Source organism: Morone saxatilis, unplaced genomic scaffold (assembly GCF_004916995.1).
Source record: "Morone saxatilis isolate NCDOM2014 unplaced genomic scaffold, NCSU_SB_2.0 Contig2, whole genome shotgun sequence".
Taxonomy (NCBI): domain Eukaryota; kingdom Metazoa; phylum Chordata; class Actinopteri; family Moronidae; genus Morone; species Morone saxatilis.
The window spans coordinates 22,600,517-22,627,524 of NW_023339762.1; the positions used below are offsets into that span (position 1 = coordinate 22,600,517).

Genomic DNA, 27,008 nt, shown 5'->3' on the forward strand with positions numbered 1-27,008 from the left:
CCAAACCTGGTACACAGCACTAGTGCATCTAACTGTATTTGGCACACCAGCTATATTGGTTTGGGCAGCTATATTTTATGAGTGATGAATGAGCATTTGTTTGTCTAACCCTACTTAAAACTGAGCAGCAATATGCAGCAATAACAATCTAAGCTCTGAGACAGTTTATTTCAGGTTGCCCTTTATCTGTAATGACCACCACTCAGTGACTGTCATATCACTTTGAAAATACACAGAAGTGTGGTTTATAATACAAATTCACCTCTTTGCCATTTGTGGTGATATTGGACAGGAAACACGAACTCATGCAATAAAAGGCAATTAAATAGAGTCTTATAATCTGTACTGACCAATCAAATTAAATTCCTTTCTTGTTTTTGTGTTTCTGTTGTTCTAGAAATGTCTTTCGTAAGCTGCTGTCTCATACAGAGAAAGGAAAAGGGGACGTCTTATCCCTGGAAGAGATTCTGGCAGAGGGTTCGGAGCTGGAAGGTAGAAGTCCGTCCCAGATTGACCTGATCCGAACTGGGAAGGCCAAACTTAAAGCCCTGAAAGAAGCCATGTACCACAGTTCAGAACATGGGCATGTAGACATCACCATAGATATACGGAGCCTCGGTTTGTTCACATTCTGTGTGCCACATTTGTACCTTCCTTGTGCATGTTCATGTGTGCATTTTATATGTTTCATGTGTGTTTTCATATGTAACTATTTCCCAGGGGTTCCATGGACTTTGCACACTTGGCTCGAGTCTTTGCGCACATGTTTCCATCAGCACCGCCGGCCTCTGATCCAGGGTCTCCTGAAAGAGTTCAGCTGCATCGAGGAAGAGGAGTACACTGAGGAGCTCATTACGCATGGCCTGCCTCTCATGTTCCAGATCCTCAGAGCCAGCAAGGTACTGTCTGCATCACATGTTAAGTCACTTTGGATTTCAGTTGTTTGACTCGCCTTGTATGGCATCATAGTTGTAGGATCAGTAGAACTTCCTCCAAAGCTACATTCTGATCTCAGTCTTTAAAAATCTCTTTCTTTACTTTCAAATATATCTGCTCTGTTTTGTGTGCTCATCTTTTTTATATGATTAGCATAGTCAGGTCATCAGCTTCACAAAGACTGACACAGCCCCAGAGGCCTACTCAATATCAATTACCTAAAGTGATAATGATTTATGACAAGCTCCCCCGCTCCTCTCTGTTGCTGCTCATTAGATCGGGGCCCTGTCTCATTACTTAAGCTCATGATCCCCTTGGTAGGCCATATTAGATTTTAACAAGCACATCATTGTCCTGTCTAGCTCCTCTATTTGTTTTGTCTACTTTGTCTTGGGCTTAGTATTGGCCTGCTGGTGAGGTGAGCTTTGCTGTCATTGCTGATATGAAAAAAACATTGCAGTGCACAAACACACACACACAAAAATTGAAACACCCAAGCGAACCTGCATAGACTGAGACTCGCATGTGTGTGGAATTCCATACCCACAGTATTTCTTCTCTCACACAAACACAACACCACACACACACACACACACACCACACACACACACACACTCGAACACTCAGTCCGTCCTAGCCTTCAGTGGATTGCTGCATTTTCAGTCTTATTCTCTGTCTCGGTTGATATATGTTGGGGCCAGTGACCCTCATCTCCTCATCTCTATGAGGGGCTCAGGGACCCCGGCTCCACTGTGAGGACCAGAGACATCAAGGTAGTGGCCATTCATCTTTTAGATAGTCTGCTGCCTCGGCCCACGTAAACCTTCATTCAGCAATTTAGTGAAATACAGTTCTCTACAATTCAGTTCATTTCAGTTCAACTGAGGCCAGTTCAGTTCAGTTCAGTTCTATCTGTGGGGGAAGTTAGAGAAATGTATATTTGTACCTGGTGGAATAGGTGGCTGTTATGTAATAGCTGTTTGTTGGCGTCATGCTTCAGTAAGAGCAAGCAGCCTGACTGCACATATGGGGCTTGTAGTGTTGCGCACCACTGCTGCAGCTGAATGGCACTCCCCCTCCTTCTCCCCCAGTTTTAGCACCACACACAGACAAGTGGAAAGTTAGGTGTAAGGGTAAGGAGACCTTACTTTCCTGTCTTTCTCTTTCTCACACTCCTACTCCAGCTCAGCCTGTCATCGTGTTCCCCATTAAAGTAATCTCTGAGGAACAGAGGGTGTAAGAAATGAGCTTGATTTCCATCTGATCCCCTGTCAAAGGTGTGAGACAGCCATGAATATGCAGTCTATTGGAGCAATTGCTTGAATAAAGTGAATGCTGAACATGATAGGATGATAGAACGCTGCAGTTGAACCTCTCTCACTGTGCTGGTAATTGTGTTGGGGATGTTTGTGTAGGAGAGGATCATTACAGTAAGTGCTTGTGTTCTTGCATAACATCAACTCCTGGGATGTTGGCTGAGCACTGCCCGCCCAAGCAGCTTTCCTCACCCTCTGATGTTTTGTTACTCATCACGCTTTTTTCAGAATGAGGTGATCAGCCAGCAGCTGTCTGCAATCTTCACCCAGTGTTACGGCCCTTACCCTATCCCCAAACTGGCAGAGATCAAGAGGAAGCAGTCGTCACGTCTCGGTGAGGGCCTGTCTTATTACTGTAAAATCTATACTGTTTAACAATGTAAAAACACAGAATTAAGACTGTTTTGATTTATTTTCAGCTGTTACTAGTGAATGCATAATGTAGGAAAATGAGAAGTGCACACAACGCCATCTAGTGTTCAGAAACTGTTAAATAAAAAAATAGCAGAAATGTATCTAGAATGGCTAGTGAGGCTAAGTTGTACATCCTATTTGTTTTTTATGATAATCAGAAAAACATTAAGTTTTTCTGGTCATGTATTTTTTCAGATCCTCACTTCCTGAACAATAAGGAGATGTCAGATGTGACCTTTTTGGTGGAAGGGAAGCCTTTTTACGCCCACAAAGTCCTACTCTTCACAGCTTCCAACAGGTACACTTACTTAAACATCATTCAAATACCTTTTAATATGAAAGGATAAATTAATTCATACAGCAATGGCCAAATGTTTAACATACTGTGTTATATGCTGTTGAGATGTTATGGCAGTACTGTACAGTTCTTCCTGCTGATCCATAAATTCATTTTTCCTGGCCCCCGGGATCTTGACAGGACCTCCATTTCACTCTCATGTCATGTTGCATTGATGATAACCAATCAATCCTGTCATAAAGTGACTGAAGAGAAATGACACATCAATCAAAAGTGTTGTTGACATAACGTCCTCAGAGAAAACTAATTTTAAAACGAACCCATTACTGTAAAATAATTCAAGGCTTATCGTGCTTTCCCTACATGCTATTCAGTGGTAAAAACATTAATAAAATGCTGAAAAATGTAGTGATTTCTCTCTTTTTATTTCTCTCTTGCTCTCCCTGCCTCTTTTTATTTCTCTCAAGGTTTAAAACTCTTCTAGCAAACAGGCCGTGTGGTGAAAACACATGCATTGAAATCAGCAATGTAAAATATCATATTTTCCAGGTGAGCCACTTTTGAATTACACTTAAACCACATTTTTCTAGTCCTTCTTTCAGAAATTCATACTGTATTTATCTTTGTATGAGAGCAGTGCAATGTGTGTTTCTTCCTTTCAGCTGGTGATGCAGTATCTCTACTTTGGAGGGACAGAAGCGTTGCACATCAGGAACACTGATATTATGGAGGTTAGGCCATTCATATAGCTTTCACTGTCAGCTGTGTTATGTACTATAGCATACCTTTATACTGTAGTATAAACCACTTTAGAATCTCAAGGTCACCTATAGATATTGCACTGTTAAAATATTACAGTAATGTTTATTATCAAATGTAAAACAGATTCTAGATTTTAATTTGGGTTGATTTCATTTTCCAGCTTCTGTCTGCAGCCAAGTTCTTCCAGTTGGAGGCGCTGCAGAGGCACTGTGAGATGATCTGCTCCAAGAACATTAACACTGAAACGTGTGTGGAGATCTACAACCACACCAAGGTGCAAAAAAAGACAGAAAATGTATCTTTACTTTATTGAAAATGTGTTAAGATTCTCAGATAAACAACCATGTTTTTCCCCTTTTTTCACAGTTTCTTGATGCTCCAGACTTGGCTTCCTATATAGAGGGTTACTTTCTAAAGAACATGGTAATCCTGATCGAGTTGGAGCCATTCAAACAGCTACTGTACGACGCACCTCCAGACAGCCCTGGCTGTGACATCCTGCAGGACCTGGAGAAAACCCTGGCCATTCGCATCCAGTCCATACACCTGTCCTCCTCCAAGGGATCCATTGTTTGATCTTCTGACCTTTCTGAGCAGATAATATTTATCAGAGACACATCAGAGACATGACACTGTATTGCAATGTATCTGAACAACAGGTCATTACAAGTGAAAGAGAAAAATAAGACTCGTAGGACTGTCCAGTTAAGATCTTTGTCTCTGTCAAGCTCATCCGTTGCTAATGTGCTTCTTATCTTAGCACAGATGGTTTCAAGTCTGTCTGTCTGTCTGCCTTGTTGATATCTGTCAACAATTAATTACAGTAACATACAATGACTGTCTTAAGATAGTTGCATTATGCCACAATTTGCCAAGAACATAGGCTACATTACTGTAACAATGTCCCTCATTCAGCAAGAATTTCTGAGTAGTACACTCTGTGTGTTTCATGTTGCACTGAATGGATCGGGCTACGGAGGAAGGGTTGCAACCAACTGCAACAGTGAGAACATCTGCATACGTGGCTCAGTGTGTTGAGACAATAACCAACCTCAGCGTAATGTGATAAGCCATCAGTGTATCCCTTCCTGGCTGTGTGGAAGAACTGCCTCATGTTGTGATTATTTGCTTAAACATGTGGACCTGTACAGAGTAATTCATTTGTATATTTTCTCTTAGCATTATCTGTGCTGATTACTCTTTAAAGCCAAACAAGACAAACAACTGACAAGTACCTGTAATGTGACTGATGCAAAATAGGAAGTTTCATGATGTGACTCTGGGCAACTGGATGGGAAAGAGGACTTTTCCTTCCTCCACTACTGTGTAAATATTGTTCATAAAAACAGAGCTATTGATAATGTAAGTTAATGTATATATATCCGCAGATGTTTTCTCATGTGTCTTACTGTTGGATATCGCTGTAAAAACATAAAGCTCATCTTTTAAATATCTATGTTTAAATGTTGCATGTCAGAGGGATGACTGTGTTTTTGGTTTTTCTGTTTGAAGACTGCATTGAGGAACTGCTTTCACACTTGTACGACTGAAAGTTGGGAGAGAATATTTTCTTCATCAGCATGGGTCACTAAATGTGTAACAGTCAATTGGTGTCGTCATTTCGTGTGTGAGAGGCTCAAGGCTTGTGTAGTCCTGAACCGGGAACATGATGCTGTCAGCTGACAACACATGACTTGTGTATGTGTGACTTGATATATCTTTCCTCGATAAAGATTAATATAAAGAATACTATGAATCTACTCTTAGATTTTTCTGGTGCAGTCTCTGGCTTCAAAACAACCGCAAGGGGACATCCATTATTCTGTTTGATGTCAAATTTTTAAGGCAGTTATTTTATCTCAGTAGCCAAAAAGTTAGATCTCAGCTGGTAGGTGGTTTAATTCGGCACCCAACTGCACACAAGCCAATGCCGTCTTGAATAAATCGCCTAAAATCAATGACAAAAGAGAAAAGAAAAACCTTTAAACAAGTTCCTTAAATGGCACTCCAAAACTGAAAAAATGTTGTAATAAAACTACATCAACCAGTGTATAATGTTAATAATTCATAATACTGTAATATATTACTGTAACATTACTGTAAACTCTTCTAACATAGCTAAAGCAGCTAAATAACAACAATAAAGTAGGCATGCTAATGCTACTTAGAATTTCCTAGACACAATCCTAATAATTAGCTTTATCTTAAAGTGCATGGATTTTGTCTTCATCTAGAACCAAAATGGACGTGATTGTGTCGTGTTTGACAGTTTATTTATAAATTCATTCATTTAATGTCTCTTTTCTTAATGTCAAACAAAACTTCCATTTAGCCCTTAGCTAGCTAACTTTGGTTTCGTTTACAATTAGTTATTCATTCACTCATTCACCACTGCTCAATAGACATTCAATAGGCTAGTTTCCTTTATAGTGAGCAGTAAGCGATTGTCGAAAACTAATTCGCATCATTTTGCATCTTCACTGACAGTTTTAGAATCATTTTTTCACATCATGTTGCACAGTAAATACAGCATAGAAGAAGTTTGAATTCAGTGCTTTCTGTGAAATTCCTGCAGAAATTCTGCAATATCCTTAAATAGGCTTTTTTTGGAGTAATTCCAAATTAAAACTAAAGCAATTCCAATAAAGCTGTACATAGTTACTATAAATACATGTAGATGATATCTAGCGAGTTCTCATTCTGTCCTCTTTTGCAATACACGTGAAATAAACTTTTTTGCATGTCTGACTCATCCCTGGCAATCTTCTATGTCCAGAAATCCACCATTTAACACAACCAAGAGGGACACACTCATGTGGACAGTGCACATTAACTTTTCATGAGGGAAACAATTCCTTCATGGGGTAGAGGAAAGGAGCGTAATGTGGAAGGAAAAGTGACACCACCCTGCAAGTGAAATCTGACTGGAAGAGAATGGTGAAACAGCACTCCTAGTTAGGAGTTTATGCACTTTTATTCCTTTTTTAGATGTAGATATAGCAGAATATAGCAAATTGCATTCTAATTTACAGTCATTTTGTGTTGTTTTTACAATAATACATAAACGTGCAAAATGGAGTGTAAATATTCACAGTTTATGAATTTTAGAACAGTTTCGTCCACATTGACGTGTGAAGAGTTTTGAAAAAGTGAATAGAAAAAAAACTGTACCAGGCTTTGTGTCAGCCTGCTACAGTGAAATGCAAGTACAAACATTATAGTGATATTAATTTTTCTTTGGTGACTTAAATGTCAGGGGCTGCAGGATCCTCAGGGTTTGTTTGGCTCCATGATGTTTTAGACGTTTATGAATTTGTAAACTTTCACAATCAAATTACTTTGAGTAAACAATCCAGTCCAAACTGGCTTTTTTTATTGTTTTTTTTTTTTTTTTTACATTCCCAGACATTGAATTGTGTCTCATGTTCCTTAGATTCTCTTAAATGTCTCCAAAGAACTGTTGCAAAATACTGCTCTCTCTTTGAGCGTGTATGGTATTTGCAGCTTGTGTGTGTGTGTTGGGCAGAGACATTAGAATGGCGAGGGACGGGGTGACAGCAGTTGTTAAGGAGTTACCATGGTTACCGTCGCCCAAGAACAATGTTGAACTGAGAATGCTCCACTGTGTTAAAGACTGAATGGAATCCTGAGGTGCACATACATGTATATGCTTATAGACACAATGAACACACTCACGAGATGTCGTCATCCAACAGGATTTACTCCTGAATGAGTAGTTAGGAGAATCTTATTTTAAGCAGAAATTGTCCGTCATCAGATTAGCTGTGTCAAGCAAGAGACCATGTGATTAAGCCATGGAAATGTCTCTGTTGCCTCTTTTCTAAAGCACTGCTGGGCATCTTAATTTACTGGGCTGCAAGTAGAGCACTATAAGTAACACCAAGGGAAGTCGGGAGGGGAACTCCACAGAGAGACACATTCAATTATTTAGCCAAAAAACAATTGTTTGACACTGTACAAGATGGTGTTTATGTGAATTTATCTCTGTGGCTGCTTCATTTTTCTTTCAATGAGCTGGAATTTCTAAACGCATAACTTTGTGTGTTGCCATGAACTCATTTCTGAGTGTCTATTGTTCACTTTTGTGTGTGGGTTGATGTGCATGTGTGTGCATGAGCAAATGGGAGTGTAAAAGGGGTGTTTGCCCTACTAACTCTGCCCCCAGTGCGAGCCCCTTCATCCTCCCCTTGTTGTCATGCACAGGCGCTCTCCCTTTGGCACAAAGTAGGCTGGCAGCACAACAGCCATGTGTTTTAGCTCCACGCTTTGAAGCACTCAAAAAAACTTTTTTCAGAACTGTTTCTGAGAAACGTCGTGTAAAGGGAGGGAGGGAGAGGGAGAAAGAGGGAGAGAGAGAGGGAAAAAAGAGGAGGAGAAGGGGGGTGAAAGAGAGTGTAAGAGTGAGGGAGAGAAATGGGGAGCAGAAGGAGCTGCAGACAAAAACAAGCTGTCTTCCATGTGGTGATTTGATCTCAGCTGTTGGAGGATACCTTTGTTGGACAATATTTGAGGAGATTCTGCCCGAGACTCAACAACAGGTGAGTGTTGAAAGAGCAATATGTGAAAAAGATGCAGTATAAAAGAGGAAGATGAAATAAGTGGTGCCCTCTTGGCTCAGGCAGACAAAAAGCAGGGGGTTGTTTTGGGGATACTGCATGATTATTAACGGCTCATTTATTTTAGTCTAATGCACTTTTAATGCATTTTTGTTTCCTGAATTTCCCTGTTGGAGTACTCCGGTTCAAAATCTTAATTTTGAAAATAAACGTATTGCTGAAACATGTTAAAAACAGGTCAAAAGACATACGGTAGACCCTGTATTCATGCAGCAGTCACAAATTAATTTTTCTTCCCCCTTTCCTATAGGCTGTAATCCTCACTCCGTGTTTCCCACTCAGTCATTGAAGTTAGCCACCAGCTGTTTCAGTGATGCAGTGCGACGAGCTCTCAGCCAGAGAGGAGTTCACCTACAGTCACATGTCCACTCTGGAGAGGGACAGCGGGACGTTGGGACGACGGGGTGACAGGGGAGCAGAGAGAAGGCCAGACAGGGGGGAGCGGTATAGGCCCGAGCGGGACAGCTACACAGTGGACGTGAGAGCCAGTGACCTGCAGCTGGCCCAGCCGGAGCCTGTAAAGCACCCCTGCTTCAGCTACAGGGCCTGGCTCTACAGTGTCCTCATAGGGGTGAGAGGAAAGCTGGTCAGGGAGAGGTACATGGGAGGCACATTACAGGGTGTATCTATTTAGTCCATGACACACAAATTTTAACGGTTGGGGTACTTCTGATGAGTATCCCAATCCAGAAATTTTGGGTGGGATGGCAACATGAAATCTGGTTTTGTGCTTCCACATTTAATTGAGGAGTTGAAATGGGTCTTTACAAAATATAGATATGGTTGGACATGATGGGGTTGCTCCCTGTCAGCCTTTTAAATGTCAACAGTTTGTCTTATATATTTGGTTAACCAGACACATAAGATTCATTATTTATTGTAAATATGTGTGTGCATGTGTCTGAATATGTGAGAGAATGCAAATGCCTTCTTGCAAAGCCAGTTTATTGCATTTATGAGTGTCTGTATTTGTATGAATGCATTCCTGTATGTGTGTGTGTGTGTGTGTGTGTGTGTGTCCTTAGGGCAGTCTGCTCATCACATCGGGTTTCTCTCTGTACCTGGGAAATGTGTTTCCTGTTGCCATGGACTACCTACGCTGTGCTGCAGGCTCTGTAAGTGACCATCATAATCACAGTCATATTCACATACATCTCTACCTTAATGAGTTTATACACATTGTTTAGACTAGACTGCCATGTCAAAATGCCAGTGACACATAATTTCCAGACATTATTTCTGCTAAATAGATAAATGCAGCAGCTCATTTCTTGCTGTTCTTTTACAGGGCCTTCCTGCAGCGATAGCCAGTTTTGCCATTGCCAAGAACAGACATGTTGCAGTAAGTAAACAATGAACACACCAAAGGCAAAACAGATAATTAGCTTTTAATGGATTTTCAATTGAATTTTCTGCAAGACAATACTTTATACTAATGAAGGCCAAATGTTTTCTTGTATTTTCAAGGTGTCAGATTTTCAGGTGGTCTATGTGTCAACATTTGCTGTGACGACTACTTGCCTGGTTTGGTTTGGATGTAAACTGGTCCTGAACCCTTCTGCTGTCAATGTAAATCCCTCAACCTATCATGTTACTGTGCAGAATAAAGCATTTTTTTCTTTCTTACTTTTCCATCTGCTATTGTGTCTCTGCTCTCCCTCCTACTCTGTCTGTTTTCAGATCAACTTTAACCTCATTCTGATGATTTTGCTGGAGGTGTTGATGGCCAGTACCGTCATCCTGTCAGCCCGCTCTGCAGAAGACTGCTGCTGCCACAGGAAGGTGTGTGTGTGTCAGTGTGTGCATGAGTGATTGTTTTTATTTCCCCCAACTGATGTCTATAGCTATAGCTTTCACTTTTCCATCCTAACTCCTCTCAATCTTTCTGTCCATCTTTTAGCCGGTGACATATGACAGACCTGTGGTTATAACCCCTGCAGTGTTCCCCACTCGACTCCTTAAGGCATATTCTGTGAGTCAGTTTCAGTTTTGTCCCTTTGATATGTCTGTCTGGTCAATGCTTATCATCCACTGAAGAATATCTCCAATAGGTGATTGAAATAATCGTTGGAATCTCTGCTGTATTTGGAGGAATTATTGCACTCAACATGGACGCTTTGCTACCTGGCCCCTACTTGTCTGTCACATTTTTCTGGATTCTTGTGGCTGTAAGTTTTTCTTAATAAATCATACTTTTAATTATGACAGAGATTGCAGCTCTGAAGGATAAGTAAGATGCTGTCCATTACTGGCCTTATCACATAACTCTGTCTGATCTTTAATCCTTTGCAGTGTTTTCCCAGTGCAATTGCCAGTCACGTTGTGTCAGAATACCCCAATAAATGTCTGGTGAGTACAAGACAATACTTTAGTTATTGGACTCCAGTCCTGTAGATGTTTAATACACTAAACTAAGGACTCATTGTGTTTTAAAGGGTGGACATCAATTAAAGTAATGTATTTGGAACTGTCCGTATTTGTTAGAATTCAAATACTGATCCATTCTGTGAACCAAACTAAGAATTTTGTATGTCCCCCCACTTCACTTTAAAGGTATCTCCTATCAATGCCGATGGTATTCAATTATATATATAATTCAATCCTTAAAATGTACTAAAATTGTTGTAACAGTTGTAATAGTTTGCTTGAACTCTATGAGAAACTGAACTCAGTGATGACAAAACAGAGATTCTTATTGCTGCTCCAGTCTTGTCCCCTAAATAATAGATAATCTTTTTCCTCCTCTTCCTCTTTGTCTTCACTGGCTTCCTGTCAGATTCAGAGTTCAATTCAAGGTTCTTGTCATCAAGTACAGGGCACTGCATGTGCAGGCACCTGCCTACATTATAGTGCTGGGTGTAATGATTGAAATGTATGTGTTTTGTTTTATGACTGAATATAGTATTTATTGTATTTTGAACTTGTTTTTGGATTAATTGCATAAGTCGTATTAGTGTTTGTTTCATACTGCCCAACGACTACAGATGAAAATTAGCCAGTAGCTAAATCTGCTGGTACAATACTCTTCTTTTATGAAATTAATGTTTTCCAGCACATGGTCCCTAACATTACATTTAATAAACAAAACTTCAACTAAACTATGGATGTTAATTAGGATGGGTATCATTACTTTGTTACTATTTCTTTCAGTTAAACAAACTGGGACTATTCCCTTTTTCTTTAAACTTCTATAAACTTTTTTTCTCTCTTCCTGGTGTTCCTCAGGTGGAGGTTCTGATTGCCATCAGCAGTGTGACATCTCCCCTGCTCTTTTCAGCCTCCGGCTTCCTCTCATGCAGTGTGATCAGCTTTATTGAAATTTTCCTGCATGAAGTGCCTACAGCCAAAGTGAGTTCAATGAAGTGAAGATTCACCCATAGTATGCAATGTGCAGATTTGCTAGTGAGCATTACCTACATACACATTGAGGTCCTTTTGCATCAGAAATACAGGAATAGATTTTAGGGAAACTGACTCATTGACAAATCTTATTGAAAATCATCTATTTCATCTTTGTGTCCGCGTGCGTGTCTGTGTGGTCCAGCAATCCTACGACATCCTGCTGCTGATTCTGATGGTGTTGCTGCTTGTGCAGGCAGTTCTAACTTCAGCCACTGTGGTGCACTGTGCCTCCTACAAGAGTCAGCTCCGCATGGGGGCTCCAGAGTGCAGTGATAGCATGCACTCTGCAACCCATTACTGTGAGGTAAGGCTGGTAAAAGCAGGAGTCGTGGGCACAAATTGACAAGTGTGTCTTTTTCTCTCTTTGTCTGTCTCTCCACTTCCAACAATAGACATTTGAGAATGTGGAGAATTATGCATTTAATTCTGTTCCAGTTGTTAGACTCAGCAGCTATAGCTCATGTAAATGGCAGTTAAATAGGATGACATAAAAATCAATGATCTAGTCATACATGCAAAAATTATATTGTGTTGCTCATCCTTCACACATCATTTATCTCATCATTATCTGTTTTTGTCACCTTTCCCCTTCCACATTTCATTTCTCTCCAATCTCTCTCTCTCCTCCCTCTTCCCTTTTTGCTCCCTCAGCAGCAAGCATCCAACGGAACACTGCAGGATTTTGACAAAGACAGAGCTTGGAAGGCAGTTGTGGTCCAAATGGCCCAATGAACACTCTTACAGTACACAGAGAAGCTGATGATGCGAAGTGGAAAACAGAAGAATAAAACAAACTCTAAGCTGCAAGCTACAAGAGTATAATCCCGAGACAGAACACACTGGAAGAAAGAAAAAGCAGTAAACATGTATTCAGACATGGCGACAGGGACATAGAGGAAGGATTGAGAAGGAAATAAAAGATAGAAGAAGAGAGAAGTTTGAAAGAATGTAAGGTTTTTGATACTGTCATAGATAATGTTTTGACCACTTTGCTTTGATGTCTGTTTTCTGGTGTTTTTTTACTGTAGTGAGGAGTGGCAATATTTGACCTGGGAATTTAACTATTCTCTGTTGTTTAACAAGCACAAGTATTTTTACATTGACATCATTTAAGTACAATGAACAATCGCGTGAGTCAATGTTCAGTAGTATAAAAATGCTTTAGACTTAAACACAAAGTTTTATGATGTCTCAAAATATCTAACTTTGTTCTATAAAGTAGAAGCATACAACTGAATTCATCCTAGATTTAATGGATGAGGAAGTTTTACAATTGTTGTACTGTAGGATGAAAAGGATGTTAATGTACAAAAATACATCCAAGACTTTCAACTCAATGCACGGATTTGTATCCCTACAAAGAGTTTAAAATGAGAAATGCATGTTGGCTTATCTATCACCTGGCAGTGGCTCAGTTTATTCTAAGGTATAAACCTCAATCAGCCACATTTATAGGAAAGTTCTTTCCATAGATGCCAAAATAAGACAACAAATGACACTTTTTTATATCAGCGGCAGACTTAATTCACTGCAGATCTTCTTCCCAAATAGAGAACACTGACATATCTTAGCATTCTTGACTGTGAGTTGTCTTTTGTATGTGTGTGTTCTCACAGTGGTGTGGTAGAGGTTGTTTATTACAGTTTATTACAAGATAATTGATACAGTTGGCTACTGCAAATACATTATTAACTGATGTAAAGAGTTTTAACTGAAAATGTGTCGTATTTAGAAAAAATAAAATGTGTGTCATCAACTGTAGCACAGTGTTTATTGGTTGCTCCTTCTGTTTATTTTTTCTGCAGATGGCAATTTGACAGACTGAGTACACTAGGCAATAAATACATATGACACTTAAACTTACCTGCATCCTAGGATAACTTTCCAGGAAATACTGTTCGGTCATAATCCTATTTTTAGATGTCAGTCTGTAAAGTTTAGAATATGGTGATTTATATTTACAGTATGTTTACCAGAAAAACAACAACCCTGCTTTCTTGTTTGGAAATGAGAAAGGTGTTCTCATCATTGTGCTCTAATTTATTTGCTACTGTGGTAATTTCCTTTCCTCCTTTAATTTACTCCCATCCCTCCGCTCCATTCTGCACTTGATATATATATTCACATATATTAAGACTTAGTCATTTCCCTCCCTTACATTTAAGATTAAGCCTCAAAAGGCCAATAAAACATGAAACAAACATGTCATTCACTGGAAATATTACACATACAGGCTAAGACTTTAATGCATGTGAAATCCAATACAACTGCTCTGCTATAGTAATAAGTCTACTTTTATGAAGCCTATGAGTTTGTCACTGTCATAGAGGTGTGAATTCAATTATATTTTAGCACTGAGGTCAAGTATCAGCACTGCAGGTGTGTCTAATATTCAGCCCCCTTATGTATATAAATAGATAGACAATCCATTAGAAATAGCTCTCAATATAATGTAGTCCAGTACAACACCGCCTTAAACTATGACCTCAACATACAGCTGAATTTACACATTTCTGACCACCAAAAAACAAACCAAAAAAAGACTCTGTGGCAGACCCTGTACTGATCTGCATTAGATTGTACAGGAGTACATAAAGTGGCCACTGGCATATAATGAATTAAAGACATGCTGTGTTTTTTTGTCTTCCCCACTGTGACTGTTGCATTCTTCGCATCACCGCAAGAGGAAGGAGGGAGCTGCATCACATCTTAAGACATGAACATCACAAAGATCTCTGCAACGATGCTGTGTGTGTGTGTGTGTATGTTTGTGGTGTGTGTATGTGAGAGAGAGAGAGAGAGAGAGAGAGAGAGAGAGAGAGAGACTATATTTGGAGGCAGACGTAGTGAGGTGCGGCTTCCCTAACCGGCGGAAACCGGCTTGAGGAACACTGACTTGTGGCTCGGTCCAGCTGACGAACATCGGGAGCGCGCACTCGCATCGGGAGCGCTCACTCGCATCACCACAAGAATCCCAGCAGAGAGTCAAAGGCTGCTGGAGGCTACAAACAAACTTAACAAGCTGCTGTAACGCTGTCCCTGTTCGGCAGTGATCCTGTGGGGACATCTGAAAAAAACAGTCGCTCAGTCATATATTTTAATAAAGCCGTTCAGTTTGGTTGCTCCGCTCTCTAGATCTGGATCACATCACAGTTACCACCACAAGCAGCCAATGCAATAAAACGAGAGCTCCTCCATCAGCAGCTGCAGGAGGCTCTACTTCAAACTTTGAGTCGGGTTACCCTCCACTGCATGATCCACTACTAACTGAACTGGTGCTGTCTTTAATATAGAAGATGCTCGCCACACCCAGTGAATATGAATGACAGGCGTGTTTCCAATTCGTTGTCTGAACGTGTTTCTGGCAAGTCCCGCAATCAAAGATGATGGGCAGGCCGGATGAACCTATCAATGAGGAAGCAAAAACCTGTCAGTGCCTTGTAGTTCGGTTGTAGACTGATTGAACAGGAATAGCCGGTAGCCGGTCGGTAGTGGTCCACCCAGACTATTTAGCCAGCTCCTTAGTGCTCTCAGTGTGAGAATATCTGTGGTATTTTAAAATCACTGTGTGTATAACATTCATAATTTAGATCTGTAATATCTCAATGGTAAACCTCCACAACAAATAATGACAGAATTAGTAGGATATCGATTTCGGCAACATTATTGAATTCATATTTCAGCATCTCAGCTTACACAACCCCTGTCAGCAAGTCTGCGTTCACTCGGTTAACGGCGGGGATGAACGCGTGATGTGATGAACTAGAGGATCTTAATGCGTTATCTCATCGTCCCTTGTTTCCGAGGAAGAGGCAGGGCAGGGAGGGGAGAGGAGAGGGGTTGGTGAGAGCGTGGCGTGGGTGGGGTGCCGGGGAAGGCGGAACAAACCGGTGTGCTCGGATACATGCTGTAGCTGCTCGCCCGCACTGCAGATTAACTCTTACCGTGCCGGGAGATGCAGCGAGACATGGTGAGTGGATTTTTTTTTGTTATTTTTTACCCCAATGCATGCACATGGCGCGGGAGGGTGGCTTCTCCGGTCTCTGGTGTTTTCCAGTTTGGACAGGTAGGCAGCGGATGCAGGTATTGAGCATCTTAGAGACTCTCCTCTCTCTCTCCCTCTCACACACACACACACACACACACAGATGCCGAGCAGCACACACACTCACAAACTCAGTCGCTACAGTTGATGTTTAGCAGCTCGTCTCTGGCTGGCTATTCGGGAGCTATCCGCTGTTCGGGTGCTGAAACGGCTCGTCATCTGCAGGCAGCTGCAGTTCACTGCAATGCAATGCCTCTGATGGAAGTGTGGTCCCACTGGTTTGCGATTCTAACCAGTGTCCTGGACTCACAGACCTGTTAGGAGACAGCAGTGAGAGAGGCAATCTAGCTCAACACCAGCTAACTAGGACATAATGATCTCCTCACCTTGATGAGATGTTCCTGCAGTGTTTCCATAGGGACTTACTGATGAGTCAAAAGTGAGAAAACAGTGGGGATACTTTGCGTGTTTTTATGTGTCAGTATTAGTGTAAAACTGTATTCCTTCACATGTTTCTAAAATGTATCATTAGTCTGCTAGAGTTATCTGGTCAGGTTTGTTTTTGTGAATGTCTGAGAACAAGTGTCAGATCTATACACACTGAAAGTTCTTCCCTCTCCAGCCATCATCTAATTCATAATGAATGAATGGGGCTCTTCTCTTCGAGCTTAGCTCTGTCTCTTTGTAGCCGGCTGCACTGGCCACAGCCAAGCGGGATGTTGTGGTAGCCAAAGTGTGGGATTTCCCTCTCTAAACACTGGTAGCATTGTCCAACTGAAAGGAATTATCTGTTGGATTGGAGCAGTGCCAGAGTCTCACAGACAGCAGTGCAGACTCTAAGTGAGTGCTGAAAATTAGATGCTGCCCCTTTAAATTTAAATTATGCAAAGTTTTTTCCTCTTACTTGAAACAGTGTTTGAGGATATGGATAAAGTTGCCCTGATTTGTCACCTGGCAGTATGTGGACAGTGTAAAACCTGTACTGTAGGTTATCTTATCCCATTAGGGACATCCTGTTCTCCTGCATGATGTCAGCATTACCATATGCAGCCTTGAATAATGTTCTCTAATAATATTTCAAAGAAATCCTCCCCTTATGATCTATCTCACCATGCAGGTGAGAGTGCTATAAAGCGGACCAGGGTAAGCTAATTGTACTTGCGAAACCGCAGTCTCAAGGTTCCACTCTTTGAGATATTAAGTATACTTTGGAGCCCTGGACTAGAGGACTGGGCTTTGAAGGATTTCATAGATGAGCTGTGTGTTTGCATAATGAGGGCAAAGTGAGGAGAACAGAGGGAGTAATGGAGAAAGAAAGAATATTAGGAAGAGGGAAAACAAGAGGGTAAGAATTGTTGATGTATTCACACTCCTCTGGAAGGACATTCACATAACCTTCAAGTGAAATAGGCATGCAGCAGGCGCCAATTCAACCCTATGTATCCTGATGTATGTATGCATACATGTACACTCACTCACTTAGTCACACATCCACACACACACGACAAAATATCCTACTGACAAGTGTCTGGGTTCACCTGACATCCCAGCATGAACATGCTGTTCCACAGAGATAATGACCAGCAAGGAGTCCTGAGAGGGGAGCAGACTCAGTGTCCAAAAAGATAAGGTTGTTAATTTTCCTAAGACAAATAGAACATTTGTCTAAATCACTGAATAAATTCTGCCTTTAATCAATTTAGTTTAGCATACTCCCCAGAGAATGAATATGCCCTTTAGTGTCCTTGCTCGATCAAAGGCAAATGTCCCCTCAGAGGTAACCACATTGACACACTCCACTGGCCACAGAGTGAGGATTAGTCCTCAGCCACATGAGTGCATTATAAAGGACGGTGGATAGGGAGAGAGCTTTCCTGAGGAACACTATGGCTTGTTTGAACGATGGTTGCAAAATTATTATTAATTATTATTATAAATATGTTCCCAGAAATGGCATCTTGTACCTCACTGTACTTTTATAGAAATGCACACACTGTAATGCCCTAACTTGTCCTCTGTCTTTCAGGAAAAGAGATTCAGAGATTCTCCTGACCGAAGCTCACGTAACAACTCTTGAGCCAGCAGTCACCCTCCCTGGGGATTGTGAGGACGCCTCCTAAACTCAGCTCATTCCTCAACCTGCCACAGAGTGCGTGGACTGAGGCCAGGCACTGTAGAGATGGGACGAAACACGGACATGCACACAGAAGAGACCGTGCAAGTGGTGTGCTTCTGAATGTTATGTCTGCTCTTCTAAAAGAGAAAAGCTGTGGGAAAGTGTAGAAAACTCTCCGAAGCTCCGAAGAACACAGGCCACACAGTATGACCCTCCACTTTCCTACGCATGGTGACAGGGGCTGAGGTTGGCCACACATTTTTGTGTGTGTGTGTGGGCCTGTGTATCACACTGTGTTGAGGAGTATTTACCTACAGCAGGGAGTGTCTGGTCTCCCCTCCAGCCTAGAGGGAGGCTGTGGTTTGTGCGCCCTTCGTGTTCCGGATGCAGAACATCCTCGATCAAAACTTAGACATGGCCACAGCTCTACTCGCCGGCGAGAAGCTGAAGGAGCTGATCCTGCCCGGCTCCTCTCAGGATGAGAAGGCTGGGGTACTGGCCAGTCTCATGGTGCAGCTAAAACTGGAGCTGCCCTTTGATCGAGTTGTTACTATAGGGACTGTCATCATCCCCATCCTGTTGGTCACCCTCGTCTTCACAAGGAACTTTGCAGGTGAGACTTATGCCACTAGAGGTGCCAAAGCTAGGGTGCCTAAGTTACAACATCAGCTGTTACCCTTCATATAACTTTTGAACAAGTTTAATTTGTGACAGCATCTAACACTGGTCTGCAAAGGGTGCATGCTGTTTCTTTTAAAGCAACAATAAAGTAAATCTAAAAAGGTCAAGTTGATCCAAATGAGTTATACCCAGTATATTTTTAGTTAGCTATGCAGTGCTTTGTGTCTTCTGTGAGATTAGGCAAGGCAGGAAACAGAAACATCGCCAAGTGCATTAGAGGAGTACACAAAGAGAGGCAGAAAGGCTATAGAGAGGCGAGAGAGAGATTCTAGAGACACAAGGGGATGGATTATAGGGAGGGGGAAGAGAAAGGTGTTTGGGTAGAAGAAAGAGCGGAAGCGATGGATGGGAGAGATGTTAGTTCATTGCTGAGTCAGACTCTCTGCATAGCAGCATTAAGCATCTGAGACTGAGCGTTTAACTTTAGCAGCAGAAAGATGTGGGTGTTTAGACAAGTTTCCCAGTATTCCCTCACTGTGTGTTTTATAATGATATTTAGGCCACTGCCAAACCTTTTTTAACATGACTCAGCACAAGGACAGCATCCTGCCCTCTGTGACTAACAAAGTCATGTTATTGCACATATTGCCTTTATTACCAGTAACATAAAAGAATACATGCTGGCTTTAAATATTACTTTTTCCAGTAGTTTTTATTAAAAATGATGAAGTTTATTTATATAGCAACCATTTGTAATATCAGGTGTCACTTATTTCCAAAGATTAAAAGTGGACTTGCTGCAGCCCTGAGCCACTTATATTTGTACTTAATGGACACAGAAGTGATAAGAGTACAACTTTGACAGGAAAGAGTGTTCTCCCTTCCTCTATCTGAGCCAGGCAGACACTTCTATCATTTCAAAAAGCAATGAGTATTATATAGACACGCAGCACTTTGTGCTGAGCAGATGAATTATTGTGAAAGATCCTCAGAGATACAGTACAAATAAAAATGAAACAGAGGTCAGATAGGTGCAAGATATTTCCTAAAGTTGCAAAGTTTCTGCAATAAATATGAGGGGACACCAAATCCCCAGTTTAACTATATTCACTTAAGCACTATATGGAAGTGAAATGAAGGTGAGCATTAAATATATTACCTATAGTGTGCGTTTTAAACATCTGACTGAAGCTACTGAATGGTTAGAGTCTAACTCACAGTACTCAGTGTAGTTGTGTGCACACACAGTTTAACAGTACAATGGATGATTACAACAGATACTTCAGGTATGTTTACCTTTTTCCACTTTCAAATAAGTGGTTTAGATAAAATTGTTACACCTAAGATTTTTTTCTAAACCTGTCACTTTATCTGACTGCTCACATGTTATAAAATCTAGCAGAGGTTTCACACATCTGGCCAATACAATTTGACAGAACAATAGCTGATAAGATCCACGATGTAGCTAATGTACTTTGTTAATATCATGATTAATATCATTCTTTCTATGTGTACTTTCCACAGAGGAGTCCATATACTGTTACACACCACACAACTTCACCAGAGACCAGGCACTGTATGCAAGAGGCTACTGCTGGACAGAACTTCGGGATGCTTTACCTGGCGTGGAGTCTCACCTTTGGCCTTCACTCTTTGAACACAAGTTCCTGCCCTACGCCCTGCTGGCCTTTGCTGGAATCATGTACATTCCTGCTTTGGGCTGGGAGTTCATGGCCTCTACACGGCTCACTTCAGAGCTCAATTTCCTGCTTCAAGAGATAGATAACTGCTATCATCGTGCTGCTGAGGGCCGAGCCCCAAAGATCGAGAAGCAGATCCAATCCAAAGGACCTGGCATAACTGAGCAGGAGAGGAGGGAGATCATAGAGAATGCAGAGAAGGAGAAAAGCCCCGAGCAGAACTTGTTTGAGAAATATTTGGAGAGACGAGGTCAAAGTAACTTTCTGGCTAAGCTTTACCTGGCACGCCACCTGGCTATAATCTGCCTCAGTTCCATCCCCATTTCCTACCTGAGCGCCTACTATGCCCGCCAAAGGCAGAATGAGTTCACCTGTGCGCTGGGTGAGCCCCCAGACATTAGCAGCTATGCAGAGCTGAAGCTCAGGGTCAACTGTAAGCTGCCTGCAGTGCAGCTACAGCGCATCATGGCAGTAGTAGATATTTCTCTGCTTTGCACCATGAACCTTATCATCCTGGTTAATTTGTTGCACTTGTTTGTGGTGCGGAAGTCCAACTTTGTATTTGATAAACTGCATAAAGTTGGTATTAAAACACGGCGTCGCTGGCAGAAGTCCCAGTTCTGTGACATCAACATACTGGCCATGTTCTGCAATGAGAACAGGGACCACATCAAGTCGCTCAACAGGCTGGACTTCATCACCAATGAAAGTGACCTCATGTATGACAATGTGGTCAGGCAGCTGTTGGCTGCACTTGCACAGTCCAACCATGACGCTACACCCACTGTGAGGGACTCTGGGATACAAACACTTGATCCCAATATGGATCTTGGAGTGGGAGAGATGGGTGAGCCGCTAGTCATCAAACGGCCCCGCAAGAAAATTAAATGGATCCCAAGCTCAAATCCTCTTCCTCAGCCGTTCAAGGTGAGGCAGCTGCCTGAGAGCAATTTCCATGTCTTCAGCTGTAATACATCAACATTTATTCAGCATCAATGACAGCAGAAGGAAAATATCTAACCCCACTGTCCTCGAGAAACAGAATACTTACTACAAACTTGTTCATTAGAGTGCAGCAGTTCACATTAACGTGTACTATGTGTATGTTCAAGATGCCTCCAAATTAGCCATATCAGTTCTCGATGAGATCTTTCTGTGAAAAGGGACAGGAAGTGGTCCTCATTTAGCACTTCCAATATATGTATAATACTTAAATTGTGCATTAATTTGCCTTTGACTGCCTTGATTGTAGTTGAAGCTATAATTATTATTTCTTTTGGTGTTTTCTGTCCCCTGTAAAGGAACCTTCTACCCTGACACGTCTGGAAAATAACACCAAGTCTGAAAAACCCAAACCAGTCAGACGAAAGGCTGACAACTTCATTGCACCACTTCTGGATACCAAGAGCACACAATATCCTACAACAAAAGGTATGCAGTACTATGACCAGTAAGTTTGTGACATGTTAAGAAATAACTATTTGATTTAAAGCTGCGCTTATCTATATTCTTTTATTAACAATGGATCAAATGACTTTGTGTTATGTTAAAGGGATTGCTTGTAGTGACAATTATCACCCAACTCTGCAGTTTCCTTCAGTTTTATTTAACATTTTTGCATCTATCAGCCTTGATCGTTTTGGTTTTACAGCCCACAACTTTACTCTTTTGATTCACTTTCACAGCTTTTCATCAAGCAGGCAGCTGTTCAGGGAAAATACTTTGATTTGCCCAGTAAACACTGCTGGATTACTATACAACGAGCTGGTGAACATAATGGAGCATTTAGCTGCTAAAGAGACAGATCATTTTCTCAGGAGTTAGTGGAGACCAAAACAGAGCTAAAAGCAGAGTGATTATTTGACTAAAAAGTTGCAGGGTAGGCAGAAACACAACCCCAAATGAATGCTTATGTTGCTGTGTCTCTGCTGGATGTGTTTGAGGAACTTTCTACATTGATAATATATAAATATAAAAATCCAGATATGATCAGTTATGGTGGGTTTAAGCACAACCTGTTTATTTGCTGTAATGTTCTTCCTCCATTTAAGGCATTTTTAATTTCCAATCACAGATGTAAGTGGGATGGAGAAAAAGCACACTCGCAACTTCTCTCTGGATGTCCACCCATACATGCTAACCATTCGTAAGCCCAAGGTGGAGACCACAATCGCACCCACAGAGCACAACATGGATGCAGTCTACCTTGAAGGCACACACACTATTGTTCATGTGTCTGGCGCAATTACAGGTAACCCTAATCTCTCCTTCGCTCCTGCTCTTTCTGTTTCAGGGCAGAATTTATCACGTTTCACTTAACCCATGTGGGTCAAATATTCAAGGAATTTAAACATTCTCAGAGTCTCCCTGTCCAATTATTGCTGACCTCTGAAAAAGTATGTTTTCTTCAAAATGGGGGACACACTGACTTTTGCCTCTCTTTCTCTACCCTGTCTAATATTTCCTTCTTTTCTCTTCAGAAACTAAGGTTTGTTCTCCAGAAGCGACCAACACTGCCTTTTCTACAGTGACCCTGCCCACCTCTAGTTACGTAAACGGCGTGAGCCCGAACCCTCCCTCCAGCGAGGACCCCCTCAGTCCCAAGTCCTCTCCTGCTCAAAGGGAGCCCCACACCCAGACGGAAAATCCTGAGTGTCCGCCACCACCCCTGACCAGAGCCCCTACGCACCAGCTGCTGAGTATACATCACACTCTCTTTGAGGAAGAGGAGGATGAAGAAAACCGTAGAGACAGACTGGCACAGAGACCTGGGGAGCTCATTGCCGCTGGGGAATGTTGAAGAAGGGGGAATGCTGACCGAGATTTCCTTCCCCGACACTACACTCTGCGCACACAACCACCATGTCAATCACCTCCTATCAACAGTCACCTCTACTCTTTTAATTAACTCACGCACTCCTGTGATTGGTGGCTTGGGCTGACTGACGAGCAGAAATTGGACACTGAGAAAAATTAAGTTGGACTCTAGTAGGCGTTTTAGATGGGAATGTGATTTAAAGAGGTTAAGACAAAAGCTTGTGTATTTGAGAATACTGATTAGAGTATTACTGTAGGAAATGATGTCACATTCATGTCTCAGGGTGACTGTGTACAGCTTAACACCCTCCAATGAAACCAGCAGTGATATAATTCAACAGGGTGCTATAGTGCAGGGTCAAACAGTCAGCTTTATTGAAAAGGCCTAATTAAAGAATGAGCGGCAATGAGTTAGCTTTCTCAAAAAAAAAAAAAAAAAAGACACACACCTTAGAGATGCATATCTGCAAAGAGGAGTGTTTTATGGCTTCAAACTAAATGTATTTATCACGTATGATAACGCTTAGTCCCTTTATCCCAATAGCCAAGTAGAAAGGTAGCTCACGCAATACAGTTGTTGAGATCTGCACAATTAATATGCAAAAGATCACAATATATGTGTGGCAATAATGTATGCGCTTGAAGCATCATATTTCACAAAATGCTAAACATGTATAGACACTGTATATGACTCAGTGTTTGTGGGGTGTTTAAAATATAACACACGTTTCATGGCTTTATCGTTGCCATTTCACCATTAATTAGGAATTTGTATCAGATCTTGACTCGACCATATTTGCATGTCATTAATAATAGGTAATTTGGCATTTTATATAAAGGAAAAGCAAAAGAACAGACTCTACAATGACTGTTGCATTGTGAGGTGACGAATAACTACAATATTGTTCAGATTTGTCTACTAGGAACCAGATATCTATGATATCTAGTAAAAAGGCAGTGATGTGGGTGTTTGGTACTTGAAGACTTTATTACCAGCTCCAATATGATGAATGGAACTGGTCTCACTGGTAAAGTGTGTGACTTTTGTGTTCTGCTGGCTTCTTGTGGGAGTGCTGTGATGTGAAGTGATGAGTAGATGTTAAATCGTTCCTCACTGGATGGTTTATTACATGATGACTAGGATTTTGATTGTCATCTGCTGCCTCCGACACAATCTAAATTTCTTTAAGTAGTTCTGCCCTGTCTCACATTGTGCTAACATTCGCTATGAAGGAATGAATAGGTAGCATAGTTGGTCTGTTATTTGTAGTAAAACCGAGCATATAAGGTATGTTAGCACTTTTTACAGGGAATGAGTGAGTGTGACAAGGTGATGGGTGCCTACCACAACCTCTCCATACACATTTCTTGCAGCTGCATACATGATTACAGGAACTTCAATAAAGGAACTGTCTGCACTGACTTTCACGCCAATATGACATCTACTGTAGAAGACATTAGTGCTGTTGTCAGGGGCCTACCTACAGTATAGGCAGACCTATGCATACTCATCTTTTCTTCTGGGGCAGTCACTAAACACACAAACTTCTGGACTTCCAGTTATCTTTTGGTGGAAATAACAAACCGATCCGTCTCGTTGTCATGACACTGGTTGGGTCAAAATCACCCTGTTAGACTATTCAAGCACACTAAATGTATCCAAAAGCACTTTAAGACTTGTAGCACGAGCCTGTGTGAGAGCATGTTACATGTTTCAACACAGCTCTGCTTATAACTGATTTTCTGTGTAGATTTTCATAGTGAGACAATGGCGGAGGGTAAATCTCCCACAGTCTTAAATGCAGGTGAAAAGGGTGGAAGGTTGGTTGTTCTGTGTGAAATGTTCTAATGACAACAAATAAACATTTTCATTATTTAAAAAAAAACAAAAAAAAAACCACACCAATGACTACATGTACCAGAATGCACTGCGGCTGTCAGTTTCAGCCATACTGTCAATGGTTTCAGCAGAGCTCTGTCGTGCTGCGCTGGCGAAGAGCACACACTGACATACACTGGCTGGCTCGGTAAGTTGTTCATATCTGTTTTAGGACATCTTTCCTACATGTCGCCCGATGCGTTGTCCTTGATAGTGGCGACATTTTTGTGTGAAATGATTCCGTTTCACCGCGTCTCATTTGGCGAAACGCTTACCAGGCTTGTTAGCCTACGTTAGCTTGCTGTTAGCTGTTGTCATCATAGCTATAGCTCATAAAAAAAAAAAAAAACCTCCAAACGCTAATGTCGAGCAGTCCCAGGACCTGGAAGTAACGCTAGCTGACTGAAAAGTTACTTCTTCTTTAGCTACGGAAGCCTTTGGTGTACCAAGTGTTTCAGCCGTAATGAGATGGCGTTGCGTCTTTGATTTATATGAAAAATGAATCAATTAAGAGTCAGCAGTCTGTTTGCTTTAAGCGTCTCATCCTGTGAAGTTAGCTGCGTTTTTGTGGACTGGTCTGTAAATCGTTGCTGTTTCCCCTTAAAGCAGCGTCAGCAGTCAGTACGGCTGCACTGTCGCAAAGCTCATAAACTCACATTGTTCAATCTCCAATCTGCCCTCTTTCACACTTCCAGAGCTTAAAAACATGGATCAGGACAACAATCCAGAGGTTTGTACCAGTTACATACTCATTACATGCATGTGTTTGTGTGAGAGAGTGGAGGTGTTTTTGCCTGGTGTTATATCTTCATGTTGTTTATTTGCCCTGAGAAGTTACCTATTTAAATGTAATTTAAACAGCATAACGATATAAAATCATTTTACTTCATAAATCCAAAGATATTAAAACATTCATTCCAGTGTTGTACCTGTAGGCTCTGTTAAGGCCAATATAATTGCATTTTTGACCCAATTAATCGACACATAAATGTGTACATACAGTTCCTCAATACAGCATGAAAGAAAGGAACATTATCACAAACGTGTGAATTCATTTGTTCCCCACAAATGGTTAAACAAACCACTGCAGCAGCTCTGGGTGGGATGCATTGCTCAACAGTTTGCATATCTAATTATGTGCAATCAGTCCGTCTTTCTCAAGCGGGCCAGACACGGGCGGGAATAATCTCTTAATCTTGTGCTTGCTATGATACTGTTTTGTTTTGATGTCTCACAGAATGTGCCCTTCAGCCTACCAGAGGACCCTTCAGAAGAGGGACTGCCTTCTCTACCTGCAGGGATCTGTAAGCTGTTTTTTTTCAAACACAGTGTGTGTGCGGTATTTCATGAGAAAGATGGTGTAATACCTTTTTCTAAAAGTGACCCTTTTCCATTTCATTGTCTGTGTTATGCGGAATGTTTTATAATGTAAACTATTTTTAAAATGTGTAAAAGTGAGACTGGGTAGTTTCTCAACCTGACAGTTAATTACAGCAGCCTTTTCATTCTTCTATGACACAGTAATGAAAGTATCATAAAGTCTTTGCTCTCTACAAAGAAGGAGTTATGCACTTCCTGGAGCAACGTTAGATTATCTCCACATAATTACACCTCAAACCTCAGAATACTTTTTTTTTTTCCCCTAATGCAGATGTCTTAATGTTTTTGTTACTGTCCTCACTAAGAGCCACAGATTTTTTTTTTTTTTTTTTAATTTTCCCATATCCATATAAACAGCTGTGACTTCATTCGCAGAGATGCTGCTTGTGTGAAGCTTATATCGATGTGACAAGGACTGGGACGTAAATTGTTTTAACTATAGCTGATATAGTATAGAGAAATACAAAACAGTGAACATGAAAAAACGTCCTTCCTTCTATTATACCAAAGAAGATATTGTAATACATCACACACTATAGTTTTCCTCTTGTAATTTTGACCTAGAGCGGGGGTCTGTCCGAGGTTTCTGCCTCTTGTTGCCGTCGCCAAGTGCTTGCTCATGGTGGGAACTGTTGGGTCTCTGTAAATAATTTGATAAGGAGTTGGGTCTAGACCTGCTCTATTT

General features: G+C 41.2%; 4 protein-coding genes across 5 annotated transcripts in view; all 4 read left to right on the forward strand.

The window, feature by feature from the left end:
- Positions 1 to 5,435, forward strand: part of btbd11b (BTB (POZ) domain containing 11b) — a 69,359-nt gene extending 63,924 nt beyond the window's left edge. The window contains exons 10-17 of the mRNA XM_035665113.1: positions 398 to 618; positions 721 to 899; positions 2,481 to 2,586; positions 2,862 to 2,964; positions 3,432 to 3,513; positions 3,627 to 3,695; positions 3,887 to 4,000; positions 4,093 to 5,435. Coding sequence (XP_035521006.1) covers positions 398 to 618; positions 721 to 899; positions 2,481 to 2,586; positions 2,862 to 2,964; positions 3,432 to 3,513; positions 3,627 to 3,695; positions 3,887 to 4,000; positions 4,093 to 4,302 — 1,084 coding nt within the window. The 3' untranslated portion in view covers positions 4,303 to 5,435. The remainder of the gene's footprint in view (positions 1 to 397; positions 619 to 720; positions 900 to 2,480; positions 2,587 to 2,861; positions 2,965 to 3,431; positions 3,514 to 3,626; positions 3,696 to 3,886; positions 4,001 to 4,092) is intronic.
- Positions 5,436 to 8,135: 2,700 nt separating this feature from the next.
- On the forward strand, positions 8,136 to 13,511 carry mlc1 (modulator of VRAC current 1). 2 transcript variants are annotated; one of them, XM_035664414.1, is made up of 12 exons: positions 8,136 to 8,285; positions 8,614 to 8,934; positions 9,389 to 9,478; positions 9,652 to 9,705; positions 9,831 to 9,932; positions 10,044 to 10,145; positions 10,264 to 10,335; positions 10,415 to 10,531; positions 10,656 to 10,712; positions 11,589 to 11,711; positions 11,908 to 12,069; positions 12,417 to 13,511. In XM_035664414.1, exons 2-12 carry the CDS (start codon positions 8,677 to 8,679, stop codon positions 12,495 to 12,497), a joined length of 1,218 nt encoding a protein of 405 aa, XP_035520307.1. In that variant the 5' UTR covers positions 8,136 to 8,285; positions 8,614 to 8,676; the 3' UTR covers positions 12,498 to 13,511. The 2 variants fall into 2 exon arrangements, with proteins under 2 accessions (XP_035520307.1, XP_035520308.1); XM_035664415.1 differs by having other exon boundaries at positions 12,420 to 13,511.
- A 4,520-nt stretch (positions 13,512 to 18,031) lies between these two features.
- Positions 18,032 to 23,129, forward strand: panx2 (pannexin 2). The gene is made up of 5 exons (XM_035664425.1): positions 18,032 to 18,539; positions 20,072 to 21,174; positions 21,549 to 21,678; positions 22,322 to 22,498; positions 22,728 to 23,129. The coding sequence occupies exons 1-5, from the start codon at positions 18,311 to 18,313 to the stop codon at positions 23,045 to 23,047; spliced, it is 1,959 nt and encodes a 652-aa protein (XP_035520318.1). The 5' UTR covers positions 18,032 to 18,310; the 3' UTR covers positions 23,048 to 23,129.
- Positions 23,130 to 24,998: 1,869 nt separating this feature from the next.
- Positions 24,999 to 27,008, forward strand: part of trabd (TraB domain containing) — a 6,865-nt gene continuing 4,855 nt past the window's right edge. Inside the window, exons 1-3 of the mRNA XM_035664426.1 lie at positions 24,999 to 25,091; positions 25,639 to 25,673; positions 26,181 to 26,247. Coding sequence (XP_035520319.1) covers positions 25,650 to 25,673; positions 26,181 to 26,247 — 91 coding nt within the window. The 5' untranslated portion in view covers positions 24,999 to 25,091; positions 25,639 to 25,649. The remainder of the gene's footprint in view (positions 25,092 to 25,638; positions 25,674 to 26,180; positions 26,248 to 27,008) is intronic.